General features: G+C 38.5%; 1 protein-coding gene across 8 annotated transcripts in view; it reads right to left on the bottom strand.

Annotated features, from left to right (window-relative positions):
* Window positions 1-13,553, bottom strand: part of LOC133552993 (cAMP-specific 3',5'-cyclic phosphodiesterase 7B-like) — a 135,822-nt gene that overhangs the window by 64,054 nt on the left and 58,215 nt on the right. Inside the window, exon 12 of one of the 8 annotated variants that reach the window (XM_061900698.1) lies at window positions 8,251-9,493. The exons of 5 other annotated variants lie outside the window; for them this stretch is intronic. In XM_061900698.1, the coding sequence (XP_061756682.1) occupies window positions 9,306-9,493 (188 nt within the window). In that variant the 3' untranslated portion in view covers window positions 8,251-9,305. Of the gene's footprint in view, window positions 1-8,250; window positions 9,494-13,553 lie in introns of those variants that run through there. 2 more of the 8 variants (XM_061900700.1, XM_061900699.1) reach the window with 2 other exon arrangements.

The raw sequence follows: 13,553 nt of genomic DNA on the forward strand, positions 1-13,553 counted from the left end.
GAGAGCCACTCTAGAGCTCTAGAGCCGCGGGTTGCCGACCCCCGACCTAGGGCTGTTAGGCTCATGTTTGTTGACGTGAAATGACGTGTTCTTTGTCGCACTAGAGGAAAAGTTAGTAGTAGCCGTGTAACGTGATGTGATAAGTGACCAACAACAAACCGTGGCCGCTGTCTCCGTCGACAGGACTCATTTGTGTTGCAAATTAGAGATATGCAAATTGGGGTCACACTTTGTCCTATTTTTTAATTATCCCCACTTTTTTAAGGTCACTTTTAGAGTTACTCTTACAAACCCCATTTCCATAAGAGTTGGGAAATTGTGTTAGATGTAAATATAAACGGAATACAATGATGTGCAAATCCTTTTCAACTCATATTCAATTGAATGCACTACAAAGACAACAAATTTGATGTTCAAACTCATAAACTTTATTTTTTTTTTGCAAATAATAATTAACTTAGAATTTCATGGCTGCAACACGTGCCAAAGTAGTTGGGAAAGGGCATGTTCACCAGTGTGTTACATCACCTTTTCTTTTAACAACACTCAATAAACATTTGGGAACTGAAGAAAACTAATTGTTGAAGCTTTGAAAGTGGAATTCTTTACCGTTCTCGTTTTATGAAAAGCTTTAGTCGTTCGACAGTCCGGGGTCTCCGCTGTCGTATTTTAGGCTTCATAATGAGCCACACATTTTCGATGGGAGACAGGTCTGAACTGCAGGCGGGCCCGGAATATACCCGCACTCTTTTTTCACGAAGCCACGCTGTTGTAACACTTGTCTTGCTGAAATTAGCTAGGTCGTCCATGATAACGTTGCTTGGATGACAACATATGTTGCTCCAAAACCCGTATGGACCTTTCAGCCATAATGGTGCCTCCACAGATGTGTAAGTTACCCATGCCTTGCGCACTAATAGACCCCCATACCGTCACAGATGCTGGCTTTTGAACTTTGCGCCTATAACAATCCGGATGGTTATTTTCCCTCTTTGTTCTGGAGGACACCATGTCCTCGGTTTCCAAATATAATTTTGAACAATTTCCCTTGTGGATCATTAAAGTTTGTCTAAGTCTAAGTCTAGGTCTAAGAAATGTGGAATCGTCAGACCACAGAACACTTTTCCACTTTGCATCAGTCCATCTTAGGTGAGCTCGGGCCCAGCGAAGCTAGCGGCGTTTCAGGATATTGTTGATAAATGGGTTTGGCTTTGCATAGTAGAGTTTTAACTTGCACTTACAGATGTAGCGACCAACTGTAGTTACTGACAGTGGTTTTATGAAGTGTTCCTGATCCCATGTAGTGATATCATTTACACACTGATGTCGGTTTTTGATGCAGTACCGCCTGAGGGATCAAAAGTCGGTAATATCATCGCTTACGTGCAGTGATTTCTCCAGATTCTCTGAACTTTTTGATGATTTTACGGACCGTAGATGGTAAAATCCCTAAATTCCTTGCAATAGCTCGTTAAGAAATGTTGTTCTAAAGCTGTTCGACAATTTGCTTACAAAGTGGTGACCCTCACCCCATCCTTGTTTATTAATTACTTAGCATTTCACGGAAGCTGCTTTTATACCCAATCATGGCACCCACCTGTTCTCAATTAGCCTGCACACCTGTGAGATGTTCCAAAAAAAGTGTTTAATGAGCATTCCTCAACTTTATCAGTATTTATTGCTACCTTTCCTAACTTCTTTGTCATGTGTTGCTGGCATCAAATTCTAAAGTTAATGATTATTTGCAAACAAAATAATGTTTATCAGTTTGACCATCAAATATGTTGTCTTTGTAGCATATTCAACTGAATATGGGTTGAAAATTATTTGCAAATCATTGTATTCCGTTTATATTTACATCTAACACAATTTCCCAACTCATATGGAAACGGGGTTTGTATTAATGTAATGTGTGTTTTGTTGTTGATGTTGATTGTAATCAAGTTTTTATCCGAGGTCAAAAGTCAGCAGCTGCTGGCACGACTTTGCTGCCACCTAGCGGCCATTTCTGCCACTGACCTAGTAAACACTACACCATTCACATATTGTTTGTTGCATGTGAAGTAGAGAGTGGAAAAGTTTATTTTTTTGTGTGTATTGTTCACAGTACTTAGAAGGTTCCAGAAAAGGAGGTGAGCTGTCCCAATAGGCAAAGAGGTACCACAGGGTTCCGTTTGGACCCGCCAATAGCAGACCAGCATGCTGATGTCTGCAATGGTACCGAATGTGGAACCACATGACAACATCACTGTGTCCATCTGGGATTGGTGTACAATAATAATTATTATTATACGCTTACAATCAAGCATACATTTTGATTTTCTTAGTACTGTACTCTTTCAGTGTGATGCAGTGCAGTTCTACATTAAGAATGATAATACAAACCCCCCAAAAAAAGGAAGTTGAAACGTTGTGTAAATAAAAACAGAATACAATGTTTTGCTCATCCTTTTCAACTTATATTCAATTGAATAGACTGCAAAGACACGATAATTAACATTCGAACTACAAAAACATATTTTTTTTGCAAATATTAGCTCATTTTGTATTTGATGCCTACAACATTTTTTAAAAAAGCCGGCACGAGTGGCAAAAAAGACAGAGAAAGATGAGGAATGCTCATCAAACATCCCACAGGTGAACAGGCTAATAGGGAACAGGTGGGTGCCATGATTGGCTATAAAAGCAGCTTCCATGAAATGCTCAGTCATTCACAAACAAGGATGGGGCAAGGGTCACCACTTTGTGAAGAAATGCATGAGCAAATTGTCGAACAGTTTAAGAATATTTCTCAAGGAGCTATTAAAAGGAATTTAGGGATTTCACATGCGTGGGTTCCCTCCGGGTACTCCGGCTTCCTCCCACTTCCAAAGACATGCACCTGGGGATAGGTTGATTGGCAACACTAAAAATTGGCCCTAGTGTGTGAATGTGAGTGTGAATGTTGTCTGTCTATCTGTGTTGGCCCTGCGATGAGGTGGCGGCTTGTCCAGGGTGTACCCTGCCTTCCGCCCGATTGTAGCTGAGATAGGCGCCAGCGCCCCCCGCGACCCCAAAAGGGAATAAGCGGTAGAAAATGAATGGATGGATGGATTTCACCATCTGAAGCAGGGGTCTCAAACTCAATTTACCTGGGGGCATATGGATGCAGAAACTGGGTGAGGCTGGGCCGCGAGAAAAGATTTATTTAAAAATTTAACATGCACTTTTTAATGAATTCACCTTCTATGAATGGCTTTGCTAGGGCGGGAAAGTCAACCTTGACGATTTTTCCGGGAGACTCCGGAATTTCAGTGCACCTCCCGACAATCTACCGGTGCAACCATTTTCCTGAATTTGTCCCAATTTTCCCCCGGCTGACATTATTAAGGGCTGCCATGACTGCACTGCCTTTAACGTCCTTTACAACAGTGGTTCTCAACCTTTTTTCAGTGATGTACCCCCTGTGAACATTTTTTCAATTCAAGTACCCCCTAATCAGAGCAAAGAGCCTTTAAATAGACTCCCTTTTTAGACCAGTTGATCTGCCCTTTCTTTTCTTTTTCTTCTATGTCCCACTCTCCCTTGTGGAGGGGGTCCGGTCCGATCCGGTGGCCATGTACTGCTTGCCTGTGTATCGGCTGGGGACATCTCTGCGCTGCTGATCCGCCTCCGCTTGGGATGGTTTCCTGCTGGCTCCGCTGTGAACGGGACTCTCGCTGCTGTGTTGGATCCGCTTTGGACTGGACTCTCGAGACTGTGTTGGATCCATTGTGGATTGAACTTTCACAGTATCATGTTAGACCCGCTCGACATCCATTGCTTTCCTCCTCTCCAAGGTTCTCATAGTCATCATTGTCACCGACGTCCCACTGGGTCATTATTGTCACCGATGTCCCACTGGGTGTGAGTTTTCCTTGTCCTTATGTGGGCCTACCGAAGATGTCGTGGTGGTTTGTGCAGCCCTTTAAGACACTAGTGATTTAGGGCTATATAAGTAAACATTGATTGATTGATTGAAAGCATTTTGGTTGGAAAGAAAGAGATAAAGAAGCAAAATACAGCACTATGTCATCAGTTCCTGATTTATTAAATTGTATAACAGTGCAAAATATTGCTTATTTGTAGTGGTCTTTCTTGAACTATTTGGGGGGAAAAAATAACTAAAAAACTTGTTGAAAAATAAACAAGTAATTCAATTATAAATAAAGATTTCTACACATAGAAGTAATCATCAACTTAAAGTGCCCTCTTTGGGGATTGCAATAGAGATCCATCTGGATTCATTAATTTAATTCTAAACATTTCTTCACAAAAAAATAAATCTTTAACATCAATATTTATGGAACATGTCCACAAAAAATCTAGGTGTCAACACTGAATATTGTATTGTTTCATTTATTTTCACAGTTTGTCAACTTACATTCATATTTTGTTGAAGTGTTATCCAATAAATATATTTATTAAGTATTTATGACTGACTACTATTTTTTAGAATGTTTTTGATAAATCTCACTTAACCCTTGGCATACCTTCACATAGCGTACCATCTATAAGAGAGCTAGTGCTGTACAACTCGTCATCGCGCACAAAACACAACTAGAGTAACAACCCTAAATCATGTTGTGCAAGACGTGCAAAACAACATCAGTGGCTGCAAGACGTACTTACTCAACAGCCATACAGGTCACACTGAGGGTGGCCGTATAAACAACTTTAACAATGTTACAAATATGCGCCACACTTTGAACCCACACCAAACAAGAATGACAAACACATTTTGGGAGAACATCCGCACCCTAACACAACTTAAACACAAGAGAACAAATACCCAGAACACCTTGCAGCCCAAACTCTACAATATACACAACCTCAACCGACGCAAGTAGGGAGGGTGGGGGCGTGGGGGGTTGGTGGTTGCGGGGGTGAGTGTATTTTAGCCCGGAAGAGTCAGGGCTGCATGGATTCTGGGTATTTGTTCTGTTGAGTTTATGTTGTATTACGGTGTGGATGTTCTCCTGAAATGTGTTTGTCATTCTTGTTTGGCGTGGGTTCACAGTCTGGCACATATTTGGAACAGACTCTAAAGGCCGACTGCACAGTTCCTATCTTCACAATAAAAGCCCTGCTTCATGCTGCCTGCGCTAGCTAAATACAGAGTCTCGGAAAACTGGCGTGCACAAGCGATCCCTCAGAAAGCTGGCGTGCACATCACTTGTGCACGCCAGCTTTCCGAGACTCTTATTTTGTTAGCGCAGGCAGCATGAAGCAGGGCTTTTATTGTGAAGATAGGAAATGTGCAGTCGGCCTTTAGAGTTTTGACGGAAGGGACGGTGCGAAAGTCTGTTGAAATAAAAAGTGTTTCTCGCCTTCCTCTCTGTCATTTTTTCATAATAATGAACTGGCAGCAGTCAGCGTCATCTCACAAGACCCTCGGGTGCCGTGAATGTCAATCAAGCAAGCTACGGAATCTGCCGCCAATGTTTTTCTTGTAAAGTGTATGGAAGCTGGATGAATTAGATGCCAAAAACCAACCACTTTCATGTGGTATTGTACAGAAAGGACAACTTTTTTTCTCCTCCATTTGAAAATGTGGGCGTTATCATCATTACTGTCTGATTCCAATCAATGCAAGTCATCAGAATCAGGTAATACACCAACTTATATTCTTGTCTTTGTGAAAGAAAGACATCTATATGTGTTACACATGCTTGTATTATCATTAAACACATTTAACTCGTTTACAAAAATGTCTCTTTCATAAATAAATAAATATAAATGATATATATAAATGAGGTAGATCCCCTTGAGTTGGTCAATTGAAAAGTAGCTCGCCTGCAGAAAAAGTGTGGGCACCCATGGTGTAAATGATATCCCCACATGGGCTGAGAAACACTTCAGAAAACCACTGTAAGTAACTGCAGTTTGTCGCTACATCTGTAAGTGCAAGTTAAAACTCTGCTATGCAAAGCAAAAGCCATTTATTAAAAACACCCAGGAACGCCACTGGCTTCGCTGGGCCCAAGCACATCTAAGATGGACTGATGCAAATCGGAAAAGTGTTCTGTGGTCTGACGAGTCCACATTTCAAATTGTTTTTGGAAACTGTGGGCGTCGTGTTCTCCGGAACAAAGAAAAGAACCATCTGGATTGTTCAAGGCGCAAATTTCAAAAGCCAGTATCTGTGATGGTATGGGGGTGTATTAGTGCCCAATGCATGGGTAACTTACACATCTGTGAAGGCACCATTAATGCTGAAAGGTACATACAGGTTTTGGAGAAACATATGTTGCCATGCAAGCAATGTTATCATGGACGCCCCTGCTTATTTCAGCAAGACAATTTTAAGCCACATGTTACAACAGCGTGGCTTCATAGTGAAAGAGTGCGGATAATAGACTGGCCTGCCTGTAATCCAGACTTGTCTTCCATTGAAAATGTGTGGTGCATTATGAAGCGTAAAATACCACAAAGGAGACCCCGGACTGTTGAACAACTTAAGCTGTACAACAAGCAAGAATGGGAAAAAATTCCACCTGAAATCATCAAAAATGGATCTCCTCCGTTCCCAAACATTTACTGAGTGTTGTTAAAAGGAAAGGCCATGTAACACAGTGGTAAAAATGCCCCTGTGACAATTTTTTTGCAATGTTTTGCTGCCAGTAAATTCTAAGTTAATGATTATTTGAAAAAAAAAATTGTTTCTCAGTTGGAACATTAAGTATCTTATCTTTGCAGTCTATTCAATTAAATAGAAGTTGAAAAGGATTTGCAAATCATTGTATTCTGTTTTTATTTACGAATTACACAACGTGCCAACTTCACTTGTTTTGGGTTTTGTACTAATAAACATGCAGTGCAATTACATTGTTTACCATGTATTCATTCATTTGTGGCGGCCCACTACATACACATTAAGATCGCCACAAATAAATGCGCACTGGATGGGATTGTCCACTTGTGGTCACAACACCACACAGTAAATGTTTTTTTTATACAGTTTGTACACACTTGCTAGTCCGCCAGAGAATAAGAAGACCTAGGAGGAGGGATCAGTGTTGATGATCAATGATCTTTTTCAAAAAAGCAACTGTTGAAAAATATAGCTACTTTTGTATGGTCTTATTGTACACTTTTGAAGACTGTAACACGATCAAAAAACACTGACTGGCAGCTTGGTCTTGCTTAAAACGTAAAAAAGAACATTAGGAGGCAACAGTATTTTTTGTATAATTTTCTTAACATATCTGTTTTGCTTTTACAGCCTCCATAAGAAATACACGCACATGCGTCACGGCCAATTATGGAAATTACACGGTGACATCAGTAAGCATGTTTCCCCCGCCACTAATGATAGCAAAATTGAGCGTTACTCTTAATAGTTTTGATTTTTGATCTTGTTACAGTAAGTATTCCTAGTGTTTACACATAGCTCTCCTCAAAGTAGTGCAAAATATTTTGCTAATATTAAATATAAGCATTTAGCAGCACTTTTTTTTTTTTATCAGAAATTTTAAATTTTGGGCGACATAATTGGTTCTCAATCTTTTCGCCACCTCAAAAGGATTTAACTTTGGCAAATTCATTAATTGGCTTGTGACGTATCATGGAAGCTGAATATAAAAATTTTAATTTAATTAATTAATTTGTGCATAGTTGTTTAATCTGGAGAAGTTTGAAATAAACATGTGTTTTTTTTAACAACGCTGGTCCTTCAGTGGAATTTTGTACACGGCAAGCGCACATGGAAAAATGTAAGTATGGGGCAGCCATTGTGAGATACATATTGTTATACCAATACATTTTTGAGATTTGAAAACATTTTTAATAATGTTAAAAGCCTCCAGTTCAGCTTTGTGTAATTAGCGTCACCATTTTCAACTTGTTTTCCCTTTTATTCCGCGTTTTATGTTTAATCAAAAATGAGTATTAGTATTTTTGTAATGGGCCTGGGGGCACTTAAACGCTTAACTCACCCCTGCTTTTATGAGCAGAAAAGTACCCTAATTGATGACGATTTAACATCTGGTTCATTTAAGATATTTAATTAAGATCATTAATTTCCACTGCGCATGTCCTGTATTCGCCTTCCTAAATATACAATGCAATACAATGGAGGTATCACTAGTACTAGTACATATACTTGTATCAACATTACCGCTATTTGTGGGAAAAGGAAACACTATTCAGTTTTTCTTTTATAAAACAAAAGCTTCCCCTTATTAGGATCCCTGGTCCCTTCTGCAGTTGAGTAAAAAACACACACACATATGTATGAGGATGTGTTGAGTGTGTTTAATTATTACTAGTTGAAGGAAACAAATACAATAAACAAGTGTTTCAGTCTGATCAAATAGCTCTTTAAGGCTTCACAGAGTTAGCTTAGAAGACAAAAGAATAAATGCACCGATTTCATGTTATAAAAGTATTATTGTTGATCTTGGTTTTCAGGAAACACTGATAGGCTTTCTACTTTTTGGCATGTGAGGTTATTTTAAGTTGTACACTTGTACACTCCAATACTAAATGGAGCAGATGCGACAAATTATAAAAAATAATCTCATTTTACAATGGCAGCTTTGAGCTTTACTAAGTTAAGTACATACATAAGAATTAGCACCCAAATGGGAAGTGCAAAATGTATCAAAAGTGACAAATACATTATCAATATCATCATAGGTGTTGTGTAAAAGCTTAAAAAACATAAGACCATTGATATACAGTATATTTTCTCTCTCTCTCTATATATATATGTATATATATATTTATATATATATACATATATATACACACACACACACACATATATATATACACATGTATATATATGTGTCTATATATATTTGTGTGTATATGTATACATATATACATGCGTACATACATACATAATATATACATACACACATATATATTGAAGTACCAATGATTGTCATATACACACACACATATATATATATATATATATATATATATATATATATATATATATATATATATATTTCTTTTTTTATTTATGGCTGCTTTTGTGCCAACAGTATTGTGCAAGTATTCACATAATCGTGTGCCATCATCCACAACTTTTAGTTAACACATCTCAGTGTTTTTTGTTTTTTAATTTGAGTCATTGTTCACCAAGACTGTGAACCATCAACTGCACTGTGCAGTTTTAGTACTTCCCAGCAGAGGGCGACATTTCTCCCCTAAACCAGCTCTCCTGTCCTCACAAAGGAGGAAAACATCCTGGAGACCCAACCAGGAGATGGACAACCCCCACCTTATGTCCTCCCTGTCAAGAAATAGAGATCACTTCATGACACAAAGGGGGATTATGGGATGTCGTCTTCTTCAGGCTCCGGCTGTGTTTGGGGGTGTGGCGTGTTGCGAGCGTGCAGCACACGCCTCCAGCGGGCTTTGTTGGTGTGCAGGTGACGCATCATGGTGCTGCTGAGCATGCTGTGCTCGGTGAAGCGATGCCATTCGTCGAAAAGCGGCTCCACGATGTAAGAAATGAAACCTACGATAACACAGAGCCTGTCAGCACACACACTCCCCTCGTGCTGAGCCAGCCCCAGGCATAAACACATTAAGCGTTGGTTTCGGGCCACAACCACTACAGGGGGCCACATGATTAAGGCACGCCGTTACTTCAGTAGCTGATCAGCAACATGGTCATCGTGCTGTGCAGGTGTTTGCTTGTTCGACTTTGATGGACTGAATTGACTCCTGGATACAAATATACTTTGTTTTGCTAAACTTTGAATCTGCAATGAGTCAATATGTCCTTTGTAATAGTTTTAGTTTGGTTTAGCATGCATTGCGGCCGCGACCATTCAAAAGCCCATAGAGATCATTGCTAATTTAGCATCTCTTTAAATGCTGTCATTGTGACAGATTTACCGCAGTATTTCTAAAATGATGATAATAATTACGTCTATATTGTAGCTAAATATTTGCCGTAAAGATATGGTGTCTAAAAAAACATTACATTTTTTTCATAGTTTTTGCGCATTTATTTGTTTATTTTTTACTTTTTTATCAATACTGAAGTAGCATAGTACCCTTTATTCCGGACCATAAGGAGCACCCAAATACAGATCAGCAGGTACCAGAAGGTAAGAAGAGTTGCTTTTGCATAATATTGCGAAACAAATCGCCAGATACACACGCCATAATAACACTCGTGTGTTTCATACGCCAACAATCCGTCAAGCAGTGGGGCTTCATAGCTTACCAAAGTCCTACTAAAACATTTTGATAGATTTTTGAGCACCGTGTGTAATGTTCCATATTTTCAATGGAACATATAACATGTTTGTGTTGTTTACTTGAGTCATATTGCCATTAGGGCTGGGCGATATATCGAATATACTCGATATAGCGTGGGTTTGTCTCTGTGTGATGTAGAAAATGACTATAATGTGAGTATTCAGTATACGTTCCTCACACAGTTGCTTTTAGCTGCAGGCATTACACTACAGGCTCACTCTTTCTTGTCTGTCCTTCTCACAGACACATAAAACAAGCGCACTACGTTACTTACTGTCGCACGTGTAACGTCATACTCCCTCGCCAAGCAGAGACGTAGCGGCATGGCTAACTTTAGCTGTGATGCAAGCAGAGCAGTGGGAGTGGTAATAGAAGAGAGAGAAGGTGTGAATCAGGTAACAAATGGAGGAAGAATTAATTCCCTAGAAAAACAGCACAGGGTCCATCGTCTGGCAGTGGTTTGGCTTCAAGCGGGAAAATGTTGAACAGACAACCAGAATATGTCAAGTATACAGCAAAAATGTTGCTACAAAAAGGAGCAGCACTACTAATTTGTAGCATCATTTGAAAAGTCAACCGGTAGAGAATGAAGTATGCTTGAAACACCGCATGTCAACATCTTGACCGGTGCCACACCCAACTTAAATGCCGAAGCAACCAGCACTGACCCAATTGAGCCTGGGGTCATCTATTTCCAGATCAACACCGTATGAAAAAAATTGTCAACGACAGGAGATAACGTCCGCAGGAACCTACCACATAGCGAAGGACATACACGATTTGATTGCCTATTATGCAGCTCATTTTTATTTGACAGTTATTGAAATATCTTGTGTGACATCCTGCACAAAGGCGCACTTTATTTGTTTTGAACTATTGTAGTGGCAGTTTGTACAAAAAGTGCACTTAAATTTAGTGTTGTTTTGATATGTCATCTTAGTGACATCATGCACAAAAGTGCACTAATAGCTTGTTTTAAAATGTCTCTTGCACTTTCTGTTGTGGAAATGAAATGAATGTCTGTGCCACTGCTTAATAACTGTTTAATAAATACAGTTCTGGTAAATTGACTTAGTTGTGATTTCCCTCTCTGCATAAAAGTTTAAAAGCAGCACATATTAATGCAGTATGAACAAGTATGTTTTAATGTAGACACATATAATCATCATACTGCTGTGATTATATGCATCAAGTTTTCATTCAAGGCTTAAGACAAAATATCAAGATATATATCGTGTATCGCATGGCCTAAAAATATTGAGATATTAATAAAAGCCCATATCACTCAGCCCTAATTGCCATCCGAGTGCAGCCTACACTTATCTCTTATGTTTAACAGCCACCTACTGGTCACACTTATTATTACACCATGTAAAATAGCTTCGACGTCAGTAAACTCAACCAAACTTATTCCTTACATCAGGTGCACCGGGTTATAAGGCGCACTGTTGAGTTTTGAGAGAACAAAAATATTTTAAGTGCGCCTTAAAGTCCGGAAAATACGGAAGTTTTGAATTGACTTCACTGCAGTATGACATATAGAACATGTTTCTTTCTCTTTTGGACCAATCAAACTATTTGTTTTACCTTTTCATAAAAACTTTGGACATAATCTGAAATACAAACCAATGACGGTTATGGTTTGAGTTTATTTTGAACAAGTATACAGATACAGTGTGATACATCATATAATCCATATCCTCATTTGTCTTTACAATATGTTTCCAAAGGACCAGGAAGAAGCTAATCTTGTTTAATCCTACGAATTGTCAAATTAATAGCAAATACAAACACATATGTTCACTTCCTGTTCTCATTTTGTAACACAATTCAGGATCCAGGATTATTAATCCTATTGTCTATTAATCCAGGATTAATAGACATGTTGGATTAAACTGAATTGTAGTTGTCAATGTAGTCTTTATCTATTGTTCAAACGTAAAAATCATAGTAAATACAAATCTTTATAAACCTCATAAAATATTACTTAAACATTATTTCTTCATATCTAATTATAAACGTACATGAACTGTATTTTTGTTAATTTTGTCTTTCCCAGCACCCCCCACGAGCCCAAAAGGGACAAGCGGTAAAAAATAGATGGATGGATGCACACACTCAGGCTCCCATTGTTGCCTAGATTTTTACAGTAAACCCACGTTAACCGCTTTTAATTGGCCCTGGTAAAGTAATTCCTGCAAAGTAAGAATTGTAAATTATAAATTTAATATTCTCATAACTCCAGCATAAAAAAACTGTTTCAGACTTTCTATATACGATTTTGAACATTAAGAAAGCCCTATAGAAACGAAATAACACCCTTTTAGTCACCATTATATGCCGCCAAATTTGAAGCGGAATGTGGCAAGGGACGACTATTATAATACACACTAGGCTAACCTTCACCCCTAGTGCAGGGGTGTCAAACTCATTTTAGACTGGAGGCCACATGGAGGAAAATCTATTCACAATTGGGACGGACTGTCATGACTGTCAAATCATGGCACAATAACTTAAAAATAAAGATAACTTCAGATTGTTTTCTTTGTTCAAAAATAGACTAAGTACATTCTGGTTTTTTGTTTTGTTTGTTTGTTTGTTTTTTACACTTACCTCTTAGAGTTAATAGTATTCTGTCTAACAAATTTTTAGCACATTTTTATACTTCACAAACCCATCTCGCTGGCCTGATAAAACCTGTTCGCGGGCTAAGTTGTACGTTTGACACCCCTGCCCTAGCGTGTTCCACAAGTATTTTAATTTTCCTGAGGGAACTTTCCTGAAGGAATCAATAAAGTACTATCTATCTACCATATTTTTTAGAGTATAAGTCGCTCCAGAGTATAAGTTACACCTGCCTAAAATGCATAATAAAGAAGGAAAAAAACATATATAAGTCGCACTGGAGTATAAGTCGCATTTTTGGGGGAAATTTATTTGATAAAACCCAGCAACAAGAATAGACATTTGAAATGCATTTTTTAAATAAATAAAGAATAGTGAATAACAGGCTGAATAAATGTACGTTATATGACGCATAAATAACCAACTGAGAAGGTGCCTGGTATGTTAACGTAACATGTTACGGAAAGAGTCATTCAAATAACTATAATATATAGAACATGCCATACGTTTACCAAACAATCTGTCACTCCTAATCGCTAAATCCCATGAAATCTTATACGTCTAGTCTGTTACGTGAATGAGATAAATAATATTTGATATTTTACGGTAATGTGTTAATAATTTCATACATAAGTCGCTCCTGAGTATAAGTCGCAACCCCGGCCAAACTATGAAAAAAACTG

This window comes from Nerophis ophidion, linkage group LG05 (genome assembly GCF_033978795.1).
Source record: "Nerophis ophidion isolate RoL-2023_Sa linkage group LG05, RoL_Noph_v1.0, whole genome shotgun sequence".
Classification (NCBI taxonomy): Eukaryota; Metazoa; Chordata; class Actinopteri; order Syngnathiformes; family Syngnathidae; genus Nerophis; species Nerophis ophidion.